Source organism: Mugil cephalus, chromosome 2 (assembly GCF_022458985.1).
Source record: "Mugil cephalus isolate CIBA_MC_2020 chromosome 2, CIBA_Mcephalus_1.1, whole genome shotgun sequence".
Taxonomy (NCBI): Eukaryota; Metazoa; Chordata; class Actinopteri; order Mugiliformes; family Mugilidae; genus Mugil; species Mugil cephalus.
Window position 1 is genome coordinate 6,384,839 of NC_061771.1, and position 14,205 is coordinate 6,399,043.

The 14,205-nt window shown below is 38.7% G+C and overlaps 1 protein-coding gene and 1 long non-coding RNA gene across 2 annotated transcripts; both read left to right on the top strand.

Moving 5' to 3' along the window:
* The first annotated feature begins 1,427 nt into the window (after positions 1-1,427).
* Positions 1,428-11,610, top strand: LOC125002868 (polymeric immunoglobulin receptor-like). Its single transcript, XM_047577308.1, has 10 exons — positions 1,428-1,513; positions 1,648-1,974; positions 2,071-2,391; positions 8,542-8,712; positions 8,847-9,173; positions 9,270-9,590; positions 9,794-10,093; positions 10,755-10,853; positions 10,933-10,994; positions 11,245-11,610. The coding sequence occupies exons 1-10, from the start codon at positions 1,477-1,479 to the stop codon at positions 11,413-11,415; spliced, it is 2,136 nt and encodes a 711-aa protein (XP_047433264.1). The 5' UTR covers positions 1,428-1,476; the 3' UTR covers positions 11,416-11,610.
* Positions 5,243-7,447, top strand: LOC125004658. The gene is made up of 3 exons (XR_007112372.1): positions 5,243-6,380; positions 6,763-6,889; positions 7,205-7,447. It is a non-coding gene; the product is annotated as an uncharacterized LOC125004658 (long non-coding RNA).
* Positions 11,611-14,205: the final 2,595 nt, after the last annotated feature.

Consider the following 14,205-nt stretch of genomic DNA (forward strand, 5'->3'; position numbering starts at 1 on the left):
TCTGAGGAGACACCTGTAGCTCGTTACACGTGGCTTCCAGTGATGCTGTCATTGGCTGACATGGCATCGTCTAAATCTTCAAACCGGTGCTCAGTTTCATGATGTTTCTTCTGAAGCGAGGATAGCGTAGTTTCAATTGCGTCGAGGCAGCTCTCTAGAGATTTCTTTAAGCCATCCGCGAGAGAGGTGACTTGAGTAAGCTCGACCCCGTGGTTAGCGATACCAGCTAATATAGCGTCATTGCTAGCGGCCGACGGGCTCGTCTTGGATGTATCCCTCTGACTATCGTCTTTCTTGGGCATGTTGACACAACACAGTGCAAAAAAACTGTTAACGGTGACAACAATTTCAAATGATGAATGAGTCAAGTAATGGGTTGTACTCGAAGTAATACGTACTACAGTAATAATATTAACAAGTAAATCAAAAATGCACAGGCAATTTATTGATATCCCCACAGTTGTGGTCTTGACTGGTCTTGAAATAAAATCCTGAGTCCGCTTTGTGTCAGCTAAAGAAAACAATATTAAGGTTTGCTGTACACTCTGTGCTGGCAACAAAGTCCTATCTAGCTTCAAAAACACAACATCGAATTTAAAGATTAAAGATAATTTGGAGTCGGAGCATCACAGTCAAGCTAACAGAGCAAGTCCCTCCAGTTGGTGTGAAGCAGAGAACTGCACCTAATGCAGGTCACGAGGTTCTGATGCTTTACTGCCGTCCACAGTGAAAACAACAACAGCTACAAGGGGTTCTGGGAAACTGCATAATTCTTCATGAAGTGCACTACCACTAAACATCCAATAGGTGGTAGTATAATCCCACCTATAACAGAGGTCCCCCACCAGCCAAACAACAAAAGCTGGACTTTGGGGCAAAACCAGTAGGTGGGGGAGAGTTGAAGAAGTTGCTCGGACATTCCAATCAATCAATCAATCAATCAATCAATCAAGCAAGCAAGCAAGCAAGCAAGCACATGCCTTGTATATTTCTCACCATGTGCAATAATATTTTCTCTATAGTGCAATAACTTGAAACACAGGTTCACTTCATTTATACTTGTACATATTATTATATATATATTTCCTATATTGTTTACATTCTCTTACTTATTCTGATGCTCTTTGTTCTAAATGCTGGTACACTGTACTTTGTACCTGATTGTATTGTAACTCATATTTCATTCTTATTTAAGTGTTCTTTTTATCTGTCTAATCACAGATTGTATTTATTTGTACTAAGTATTTTTCCTAATTCTCATCATTGAGGTCATTTGACCCGCGTTAATACTGTTGCTGTGAAAGCAGAACTGAATCATTTCCATAGTTTATCATTTTCAAGATTGAATGTCACGTGGGTGTAAAATATGCCTGTCAGACGTGTTGAACAGTACACATACTGTTGTTTCCTCAAAATATTTCACACAGCTTAGTTTGAAACAACATCCTCTTCAGTGTTTATATTTTCCCATTAAAGATGTGGAGCGTTCAAGACCTGCTGTTCATCCTCTGCAGTAAGTTCTTGACATTAAATGAATAAATATATCTGTTTTAGTATTGACTGATGGCAGAGAACCACACCTTGTTAATGGTCATTATACAGCAGGAAGTTAGAAATATCGTCTTCATGTCGTCTTTCTCTTCACAGTTGTTCTCAGTTATGTGACCAGAGCAGCAGGAGTGATCCATGTGTTTGGATATGTGGGCAGAGATGTTGACGTTTCCTGCTCCTATGGTCAGGGTTATGAGTCTCATGAGAAGTACCTGTGCAAGAACGACTGTGGCGACAGTGATGTTCTTATTATGACACCAGAAACAAAGAAGAACAAATACTCCATCTATGATGACAAAGAGAAACGAAGCTTCACAGTGACCATCTCTGATCTTCAGTCTGTGGACGCTGGGAAATACTGGTGTGGGGTGACAATGTTTTTCAAAGATATCTACACTGAAGTGAAGCTGGAACTAGAACAAGGTAAATAAAAAAGTGTTTCCACAGTTTACATGTATACAACATGTAAGATTGATCAACAATGAGCTTGTGTCATGTGGTTTTATTTCTTCTTGACAGATCACTGCTGCAACAATGTGGATAAAATTCAAAGTAATGAAAGTGATTCAGTGTCCATCATTTGTCCATATGAGTTGAAGTACCAGAACAATCTGAAGTTCATCTGCAGAGGAAACCAGCCCTCCACATGTCTGCAGCAGGCAGTCATCACCTCTGACAGCAAACAAAATGGACGCTTCACACTCACTGAGGACAAGGAGTCAAGAAGATTCACAGTGAACATTAACAAGCTGACCCAAGAGGATTCTGGGTGGTATCTTTGTGGTGTCCATAGAAACACTGGACTGGATGTTTTCTCTGCTGTTGAGCTGGAGGTCGAAGGTCAGTGGTCATAATAATGCTTCATTATGTTTATCATGTCACATAGTTCTGTAAAACAGTGGGAAATACATTGATAAATTAAACCAGTTTGTTGTATTACCATTTCATCAATTTGAATTACAAACTTCATAGAGAGTCTGTAGTGTGTTTATTTTTTCTCTAACAGACTCGCCTCAGGAAACCAGCACTGTGACAGAAACCAGCACTGTGATCACCAATGTCACGTCACACTCAACATATGGAACTACCAAACACACTGAAGGTGCATGTTTGTTTGTTCAGTTTCACTAAAAACACAAACAAAACATGTTTGTTTCTGTGTACCAAAGCCTCTGTGCAACAGAAGACATCTACTCTGTTTGTGCAGTGAAAACTAGATTAAGCACCTCCATGACAGTCACCTTACACTGTACATCCATGTCTGTCCACACTCATGGGACATTTGTAGTGAAGACGTTGAATGAATTTCATAGAAGTCTTTTTGTAGTACATCCTTTTCGCACAGTGAAGTTAACCAGTGACATGTACAATGTCATCCCTCCATCAGTTTATACAGTTAGACATTTATGTGAAACCTTGTCATAACTAGATTTGTTGTTTGTAGTTGAGACCAAACAAGTGATTTGTGACCTTGCCCTTTGGTCTTTGATGAGCACATTGTAATTAGTTCATCATTGAGTCAGAGTTAATATTTGCATGGAGGAAGCCAGAGTACCTGGAGAGAACCCACACAGACATGGGGAGATCATACAAACCCCACACAGAAAGGCCCCGGTCGGATTTCAACCCAGACTCTCTTGCTGTGAGGCACCAGTGCTAACCACCACAGAACAGAGGTCAGATTTACTGGAAGTATTTTCTGTTACAGCATCTGACAAGACTCTGACTCTGTATAAACCACCGCATCCATGTTAGTCTATAAAATGTGATTAATGGATGCACTTTAATCATTTTTCAATAATATATGTCTGTCATACATTCATCTGTAGTTTCACAGTAGAAAGTCTCTAAGATAACATGCAACCCATATGGATATATGGATAGTATGTGTATGTGCATGTGATATACATGTTAAGGATGGTCACTGATTTCAAGCAGTGATTTCAAAGTGAAACGTTCCTCATGACAGAAAGATTGCTGATAAATAGATTTGAAGTTCTCATTATAAAAACACGGAGCTTCTGATCTGGAGCACCACAAAACATATTGACTTCTGGGAAACGTTTCAAATGGCGCTCTCTGCTGGTGGCTTTTATTATTACAGTTAATATTCGATAGCCTACCTGATAATCATCACGATTATTGTCAGAAATTAACTTAAAACTGCAAGGTTGTACTTTTTTAAACTAAATAATTTGATGTCTATAATTGGATGCAATAGCTCATATTTATGGATCCAAACAGTTTCACCCAGTTCTGTAGTCCTGCCTTAAAGTCCCTCATAAGAGGAGTCAAGGCCACAGTTGCACCAACATGTTGCAGATTCATAGTGCAAGATGAGTTTTGTTCCAGTGACAGTCATTGACCTGAAAGCAGACGATGCTGGGTCATGCTGCAGAGGGCGGGACTCTCTCTGGTGTGGTGGAAACCAAGATTCAACGGTCAGTAGGCGTATGTATATGAATAAATGCATTGGTCACATACTGTTTACACAGCGTTCTTGTTATTGTTGGTGTTTATCAAAACATATTCAAGTTTCAGTTATATAATGAATATGGACATACAGTGCAGAATATAATTTGAGTGTATTCACATTCCAACTGAAGGAAAGGTGCAGGATTGGAAGATTGGACAGTTGCCTCATGCCTGTTGTTATGAACATAAGAGACTCTTGGTGCACGTGAAACAAGCCACCGTTACGGTGAAAAAACAGAACAAACTCATCAGAGAGATTGAACATTAAGAGTGGCCACATAATAAGTCTGATTGACTCTGAGAAACACACACACAGACACATATTTCTGTCTATCCCATTCATAGACCTCAAGAAGTTCGCCTCTCTATAATCGGCCTATATTTTAGCCCAAACCTAGACGATAGGATTTAATGCATTAATCATTAAATATTAAACGGAAAAAAACAACTGTAAATTGTATAAACGATGACCAAATGTTGATTAAAACATCTTTAACAGTCATTTCCCAATTTACAGTGTAGTTTAGATTTAGACTCGATTTAGACGTCTAAATCAAGACCTCATATCAATGTCTATTTTCTATCTAGATGATTGAATTAAATAATGAATACCGACCAAAAAAATAACTGTAAGTTGCACAATGGTGTCCAACTATTGGACTAAAATAATCTGAATGGCCATTGATCAATATAAAATAAAGTTTAGATTTAGCCTTTGATTTAGACCTTTAATCAACGTCTAGATTTAGCCTCGTTATCATTATTTTTTTATGTTGTTTATGTTATTTTAATATCTTATGCTTTATTTCTTAGGCATAAGATTATGCCAACCATGTTTAGGAATATTTAGATATCACTATTAACCTATAGCTAAATATAGGCAGTTTGCAATCGGGGACGATCGGGGACAGTAGCCTAAATCTAAATAAACATGGACGAAATATGTCCCATCAGTGGATCCCTCCCTTTATAACTCTATGATCCCTTCTCACTAGGAGGTAGCCATACGCGGAAAGTTGTCTTGTGGACCGGAAATAAGGGTCGGGCGATACTGGGAATTTTGGTATCGATCAGATACCAAGGAAATAAGGGGCTAGTATCGCCGATACTGATTCCGATACCACTACTTTTGATTATGATAAAAACACAGGACAAATATTTAGGCAAAATAAGTTGTGTTCTCTTAACTAATTACAATTTAAAACAATTTACAGTAGCCTATACATTTTAAATAATTCCCCTTTTACTACATAACATTATGAGTTTACGAGTATTCATCAGCGCCTTTTGCTAACATTTTTGAGAACCGAGCGGATCTCAGCGGTTTGTTAAAGTAAGCGGTTTTTGAATTACCGTAACTCACAATGCAATTACAATGCAAAATAAGAAAAAGAAATTTATATAGTAGATAGTCAATTGAGAAAATAAGTAAACAAAAAAAGGAGTGTAATAATAAATACAAAAATTGCTCAATGAGGGAAATGTTGGTTCATTAATTTTCCACCACAGAATGAGCCTGTAGCCTGTGTAATTGTCCTCTCTTTCAAGTACCAACGCATTTCAATAAGGGCATCAGTACCAGCTGTGCGATGCTGCTGTGATGCTAAGATTTGAGAGTCAAACTCTGTCCATATCAACCTTCTACTAGAAATGAGGATGAAGAAGCTTCTGGCGCACAGACCTGGAGAAACGCTGCGCTCGCATGAACTCAGTGGCCAGTAATTTACTGGACGTATAGATGAAAAACTGTAACAAAAGTGTTGATCTCCGCGCTCTAGTATCGATCAGATACCGATGCTGGCCTTTGTAGCGATACTATCGATATTTCGATCGATACACCCAGCCCTACCGGAAATCAGTTTCTGGCTCAAACCAACTTCTGGAATGGCACCGGTTGATGGCGAGCAGAGCCACTTGGGACACTTCTTTCGAAGCAAGCGGTGACGTCACACCGTCTCAACGGCGGAATCTTTAGGTCTGTCAGATACCGGAAGTACGGTGACAATATGCCGTCTATCTGCTGTACGGTCGGCTGCGATAGAGCTAAGGCTAAAAATTCGCATCTTTTGTCTTCCGACTGACAACGCTATTTAAAGAAAATTGGTATTTTGGGTTTTGATCCCTACTTAATTGTCCTTGAAATGCTAATTCCCCTTCAATCTGCCTTAAATTTGCCAAATTTGTCCTTTGCTGATGTATACATTTATGTAATTCATAATCCATCCCCCTACACCGGCGAGTCCCTGATGGCTTACAAGAACACTGAAGCCTACCGGTACTTCACCTCAGGTTGGGCCACCGAGGCAAAACTTTATCACCTGGAGGACCAAAAAACATTTTCGATCATGGGAAAGGTAAGTTATGTATTTATTTACTACTTTACGAGCTTTCTGCCCGATTAAATCTACCACGAACGTTACATTTGCTAACTTGTTTTTGGCTAACTAACTGGCAATTCAATCTAAATTAAACACAACGAAGTAATCTAAATTATCTGAAACAATACTGAAATGTTGATTTATCGCGGCTGTTTTTATTCTGTGAGTAATTTGCGATTGTTAGCATGCTAACGCTTGGCTACGTAGGTAAACATAACTTACCTGAGATGAAGTGCTCAGCACAGAGTCTGGAGTGTTCTGTGGGAGTCCAGTGATCCCTTTTAATGGCAGCGACCCACCTCTGTCTTCTTTCATTGTTTTTTGGGGATATTGTAAAACGTAAGTCCTGTATTTTTAGACTTAGCTCTATCGCAGCCGACCACACAACAGATAGACGGCATATTGACAGCGTACTTCCGGTATCTGACGGTCCTAAAGATGGCGCCGTTGAGACGGTGTGACGTCACAGTGAAACCCATGAATAGGTGAGTGCTCAAGTACGTCATTGAAATGTTGTATTGCCCTGCAATGTTTGTACATTGAATCAATCCGTTTGCGAGCTAGCTCTGGCTTGCCTGCTACGACGAGCGCATCGTCGACGATACGTTCGGACAGTTTTTTCAAAACATTAATTAATTTCTGGACCGTATGAGATAGAGACCAGCAGTACACTGCATTTGAATCGTGGGATTTCCTGCTTTCTGGAGGTCCATGTACATTTTGTTATTGGATAGTATCTCTGTGACATCACGTAAAACAATAGACAACCACACATATTTATTCTATTGCTTTGTTTGCAGAAGCTGTTCGTAAAACATTCAAAGAAGCCAGAGATGACATCATCAGCACAGCCATGACCTTACATTTTAAACTGGCCCCAGCTCGCAGTGGAGGAGGGGGCTATAGGAGGCCCAGGACACCGATGGTGTCATTTTTGTTTAGAGTTTCAAGAGTTTTTTTTTCTTTCTTTTTTGTTTTAAGTGATCTTTTTAACATAAATAACAATTTTATTTTATTTTTGCTATTTTTGTCACCACATTTGAAAACATAACCAAAAGGGTCTTTTATTTTGTTAATATTGTTTGAGTTTGTGCGTTTATTTGCCTAAAATGTATGTTTTTGTTAAGAAATTAAAAATATATATATTGCACTTTCATATGTTGTGATGGTTGGAATTTGTTTTCAAAATGTATTGATTGAGATATTACAGTAGGAAAGTTTAATGTTCACATCAAGAGATATATTTATATCCAGTGGTAAAATAAGCGTGACATTAGTGTTACTGAAACCCATTTAAAAGACCAAAAAACCTTTGTAATTTGTTATAACATACTGCAACCAAATCAAGGTAAGGATCACAGGTTAAATTTGGTCCCTTTTTTTACAGAACCTAATTTAACATTCAATTTTGACAACTTTCATTTCCTTTTAATATAGGTTTGTTGTGAAAATTTTAATAGACTGTAATTACATTACTTAAATATGTAGATTTATTGGAATATCCTTATAATAGTATGTTTAAGAGAGATAGATAGATAGATAGATAGATAGATAGATAGATAGATAGATAGATAGATAGATAGATAGAGCCTACATTAAAAAAGAACAATCAAATTCAGATTTCTTTCTTTTTTTTTAAATAAGGGTAAATATCTCTTGTCACTGGAGTATGAATTTGTTTTGTAAATGGTGATAACTACTGGTGATGGTGCTATGTAGCTTATTATAAAGTGGTAGCCGTTTAAAACATATAAAACTAAACCTATAAACTTATCTAAATGTATAAAACTTAAAGTTTCACTGCTTTTAAAACTTTGAAGGATGTACAGTAACGGACTGTTGAGATGAGCCCACGCTGTTTATATTCAGTTCTATTGTTTATATTGTGTTCTATTAGTTGACATTGTTGCTGCACTTGGAGAGTGTATCTGCATGTTCCTGATGACAGTGAATGCACCATCAGAACAGAGTTTTCTGAGCCGCAAGAAGCTGTGGGTTTGAGCAGACTGTCGCATGTGTACAGGTTTTAATGAACGTGCAGAATATCCTCTGTAACTTCCTTCCTGAGACGCATTCATCTATTTACTCTTCAGATGAGACTGACGGACGACTCTGCCAGGGACTGACACTCAATAAATATGCGTCTCTCTGAATGTCAAGGAATACAACCCAGTTAGCTCAACGTCAAACTTTACTGTTGTTTTTTCAAAATATTTCACACAGTGTAGTTTGAACAACTTCTTCTTCGGTTTTTATATTTTCCTATTAAAGATGTGGAGCGTTCAAGACCTGTTGTCCATCCTCTGCAGTAAGTTCTTGGCATTAAATGAATAAATATATCTGTTTTAGTATTGACTGATGGCAGAGAACCACACCTTGTTAATGGTCTTTATACAGCAGGAAGTTAGAAATATCCTTTTCAAGTCGTCTTTCTCTTCACAGTTGTTCTCAGTTATGTGACCAGAGCAGCAGGACTGATCCGTGTGTTTGGATATGTGGGCAGAGATGTTGACGTTTCCTGCTCCTATGGTCGGGGTTATGAGTCTTATGAGAAGTACCTGTGCAAGAACGACTGTGGCGACAGTGATGTTCTTATCACGACATCAGAAACAAAGAAGAACAAATACTTCATCTATGATGACAAAGAGAAACGAAGCTTCACAGTGACCATCTCTGATCTTCAGTCTGTGGATGCTGGGAAATACTGGTGTGGGGTGACGAGGACTGGAAAAGATATCTACACTGAAGTAAAACTGGAACTGAAACAAGGTAAATAAAAAAGTGTTTCCATAGTTTACACATATACAACATGTAAGATTGATCAACAATGAGCTTGTATTATGTGGTTTTATTTCTTCTTGACAGATCACTGCTGCGACAATGTGGATAAAATTCAAAGCCATGAAAGAGATTCAGTGTCCATCATTTGTCCGTATGAGTTGAAGTACCAGAACAACCTGAAGTTCATCTGCAGAGGAAACCAGCCCTCCACATGTCTGCAGCAGGCAGTCATCATCTCTGACAGCAAACAAAATGGACGCTTCACACTCTCTGAGGACAAGGAGTCAAGAAGATTCACAGTGAACATTAACAACCTGACCCAAGAGGATTCTGGGTGGTATCTTTGTGGTGTCCATAGAAACACTGGACTGGATGTTTTCTCTGCTGTTGAGCTGGAGGTCAAAGGTTTGATGTCTCAGTTACACCTCATATTACTGCAGTAAACTTATTTCATTTATAGTAGAACAGCAAAGACCAGTAAAGCTTTTACACCTTCTCAAAATGTACTAAAGTACTAAAGGAAAGAAGAACTTATGCACATGTATCTCTAGTGTGGCCTGCACATAGACTACATTGTGATTCTTACATTTTGTTGTTCTCTTTGACAGTGTGGTGTTGTGTGAAGACACTTGCTATGAATGGTACTGTGACACGTCCAGTCACTCTGCAGTGTCCTTATCCACCACATCACCAGAATAACAGGAAGTTCCTCTGTAAGGGAGACCACCGCAACAACTGCACAGACGTGTTGTCCAATGGAAGCAGGTTCACGCTGCAAGATGATGTTTCTCTCAGCTCTTTCTCTGTGATGATCACAAACCTGGAAGCAGGTGATGCTGGGATGTACTGGTGTGGTTCAGACTCACAGTGGAGAGCTGGAAACTACACCAGGATTCAACTGTCAGTGGGTAAGATCAATAGCAATAAATTAATGTCTTTGTTTGAACCCAGCTGTGTGAATGTGGGGTTCCTGGTTGACAATGCTTTCACACTAAGTGTTCATGATGTGCCCAAATAAGGACTTGTGAGAAGCTAGAGGCTCAAAACCTCATTTAACCACATCAGCCTTTCAACATCTGGTTAGATCAGTTGTTGCTTTCAGCATTTACCAAGAACATTTCCAGTCATGTACTAATTCAGTGTTCACAGATTTAATGATCATCATAGTTTATTATTTAAGGATGAACTACACTGAATGATGAAACACTTGCACTGCTTGCACAATGAAATAGAATAAAGCAATAACATCAGTGTGGTTATATTATCTCACAGTATGACACTCTGTTCTTCGCTGGGGAAACCACAGTGTGTGTGGCACGGGGGTTGGTTTTGGTTGAGGTTTTATGGCTTTACAGTTATTGTATCCCGTGAGTGAATGTGAGTCAATAAAATATCCTCTTGTTAAAAGACCCGATGAGCTAAAATGCACAGCCACCATAAATAAAAAAGAAAGAAGTGAGGCTGCAGCTCTGATAGTCAGTGTGACTTCTGCTGAGGACTCTTGAAACTAGTGTGCTTTCAGGAAGTCTATATTTTTACTCTGCTCTGTTTGTGGTTTTTGTTTTTCAGGCGGAGCTCTCTATGTGGTTGCCATTGTACCTGCTGTGCTGCTCATACTAATAGTGGCTCTGATCATAGTTTATAAGCAGAAATGTCACAAAGTACAAGGTATATTTCACCGTGCACAGACATGCTGTATTTACACACAGACAAATGTGTGACCATTTGTTTTGATGTGTTTTCTCAGACACTGGAGTGGGCATCACCAGACACTGTGCGGCAGCAGGAGAACCCAAAGGTTCAGAAGAGGTAAGAAAACAAAAGTCAAAAGTCTAGCTACAATTTGTTGTCATGTCTTTGAAAACAACAACTCTTTGATGATATTATTGTTAGTAAGACATAATTAATCAAAAGGCTGTGGGATCACCAAAAAGCAAAGAGCTCTTTTACTAATGTAGTAAAATAAATAATGTAAAATTTTAATTAATTGCTTATCACTGCATTTTAAAATATATGTCCATAACACCTTCTCCTTTGTGGTATGTTGAATCTATATCAGATTTATGCCAATGAAGAAACTGTCGGGTTCTCAAAGCAGACGGCCTCTAAACTGCAGGGCGCTTGTAACGTCTACGGCAACGCAGATGACGACCAACCAGACTACGAAAACTTCACAGCAACAGAAGAAATCTACTGTAATGAAAGTTTCCATCTGTCTAATCACAAGTGAATATTGAGATGTAGTTATTATGTATAATGTATATTCATGGCTTTTTCTCAGTTACACATTTGCTAATGCCTAGTGTTTAGTGTCGTGTTTAGTGCTGATAATACTATCTACACTCCCTGTTTTAAATTCTGGGCACTTTACCATTACTCAAAATATAAGTGACCTTCTTGTATATAAAGTGAATAACTGATACAAATAAAGACATTCAGGACATTTATCCATGTGGTGTAGTTCATATGACACTTTCCTGTGCTTTTCTCTTTTTACTGCCCTTCATGTTTCTAACAGATGTTGTTTTCATATGGTCTAATTGTGCCTCCAAGTCATGTGTCAACGTCCAATGTAGCATTGCAATAGTTTATAATAATAAAGCCCTCACAAGGGACTGAGATTGAGTATCTTTACTATCTAACAGAAGTAGGGTCCAGTACCTCAGTGTATTTACAAGGTTCTATTGTTACTTTTACGTTAGATTGGAATAAGTTTTGTTCTAAAAACAAGTGTTGTTTCATTGAACCAGAGCACGATTGGCGTTTTTCAAAGAGAGAAAGAAACACAAATGAAATACACGGGTCTTCAAAACACGTGGTCAGCGGCTCACACCTGTCCAGTCAGTTTAACTTCCAGTAAACAAAGTTTGATACTCGATGGTCCAACAAGGACTGGAGCTTTCTCCAGAAAAGTATGGATGTCCAACTTTCTACAAACATACAGTCTTGCTGTTACATGGCTTCACCATGTAAAAGTGGATATCATATCATATTAAGTAATGAATGAATTAATGAATATAAAGCATGAATGAGTCCATAATTGTTGCTTGCGTCTTGTGTATTTATACTGGCTATTATATTTTGACTATTTGACTGTTTTTGGCTCTCTAAATTTGACATTTTGATCATTTATCGGTCTACCTGCCTGTGACCTAGTGTTTTCATGACTGGTTAAAATAAAGCAGTAGACTGTAACTACATGCTTGGCTATGTCGTCACTTAGGTTGTCCTTCTTGTCTCATTGTATAGAATTGTCTACATTTTTTTTACACGATTGTTAATGGAAGCACATAGGTGAACAAGCCCTATTGTAGGAGCCAGAATCTATTTTTTGTGTGTGGGTTTTGCGTCATGGTGTTGTCACATTTAGGGGTGTGGCTATTCTCTTATGATCATGGTGCATGGTGGCGGGAGTTTTGAGACGATAGAGACCGTCACTTTGCTATTATTTTCACCGTTATAATAATCATTCCTCAACACCCATTTAGTATTATTTACATTTTTGCAGCTATAAATTTTTCACAAGGGAAATTAATTGATCATAGTAGCTTAATTGACACAAAAAATATGAGCTGTAATACAGCTGGATAGAATAAGGAATAAAGGAAGTTCTGTATTATTCACTGTCTCAGCGGAGCTGAATCATTCTGCTGGAGAATGAGCTCCTGTGACCCTCAAATGTTTGGTGTAGTGGATGGGATGGATTGTCCATAATGGAGAGCAGTTTATCCAATGTCCTCCTGTCCCTCACTGAGACAAATGACTCCAACTCCCTACCAATCACTTGTCCAGCCTGTTGGATCAATTTGTAGATCCTACTGATGTCTTTTTTGCTGGTGCTACTCCACAACAAACCACAGCAAAGAACAGGGCACTTGCTACTACAGACTAGTAGAAAGACTGTAATAATTCACTGCACACATTGAAAGACCTGAGCTTCCCGAGAAAGTAGAGTCTACTCAGGCCCTTCTTGTACACAGCATCACTGTTGTCTTTCCAGTCCAATCTGTTGTTCATGTGGACTCTCAGGCACTTGTAGCGATCCTCTACTTCCACCTCCAGGCCGTGGATGGTGATGGGCTCCTGAAGTCAGTGACCAGCTCCTTGATCTTGTCCATGTTCAGGAGTAGGTGGTTTGCCCAGGACCACTCCACAAAATTCGCAATCAGTGTCCTATACTCCATCTCCTGTCCATCTCTGATATACCCTACCACTGCAGAGTCATCAACTTCTGCAGGTGGCAGGACCCAGAGCTGTGTCGGAAATCAGAGCTGTAAAGAGTGACCAGGAGAGGTACTCAGAGGGTAATCAGATTAAATTTAATTATCCAAGTCGTTACTGATTTCTCAATATTCTTGAAAAGAATACTAGATATATAATGTTTTTTGTGTTTCAAAAAGTGTGACTAATATCTAATATGCCTAATATGCTGAAAAATATACAAAAAAATAGGTAAAATATTATATGTTAATAATATGTATATAATATAATATGTTAATTCTGCCTCCTAGTGACAGGGGGAGTAAACTCCAGCGTTCCAAATCTTGCTTAAGGTGGGTTAATAGTGGTGAAAAATTAGCTTTGAATATGTCTTTGAAGGCATGTGTTATCCAGATTTCTAAGTATTTGAGTTTTTGCGGACTAACTTTAAGCGGGAATAAACCAAAGTTAATTTGCTGAGCCGCTGTATTCACTGGCATAATTTCACATTTCTGTAGGTTAACTTTGTATCCTGATATTTAGCCGAATTCTGCAAGTAGGTTCAGGGTGTTTGGTAGACTTGTTAGGGGATGAGACAGATATAAAAGAATATCATCAGCATACAGGGACACCTTATTTTCTGAGCCATATCTCCGTATTCCCTTAATATTGGTTAAGCCACGTAATGCTAAAGAAAGTGGCTCAATCGCTATGACAAACAGGAGAGGCAACAGGGGACAGCCCTGTCGAGTGCCACGATCAAGAGGGAAATAAGAAGAGAGGTTATTGTTTGTTCGGACAGCTGCTAGTAGAGAAGAAT

Coding starts and splice junctions, on each gene's coding strand:
- LOC125002868 (XM_047577308.1), top strand. CDS start 1,477: ATGTGGAGCGTTCAAGACCTGCTGTTCATCCTCTGCA. Junction 8,713..8,846: donor CCTGTTGTCCATCCTCTGCA/GTAAGTTCTTGG, acceptor TTCTCTTCACAG/TTGTTCTCAGTTATGTGACC. Junction 10,854..10,932: donor GAAATGTCACAAAGTACAAG/GTATATTTCACC, acceptor GTGTTTTCTCAG/ACACTGGAGTGGGCATCACC.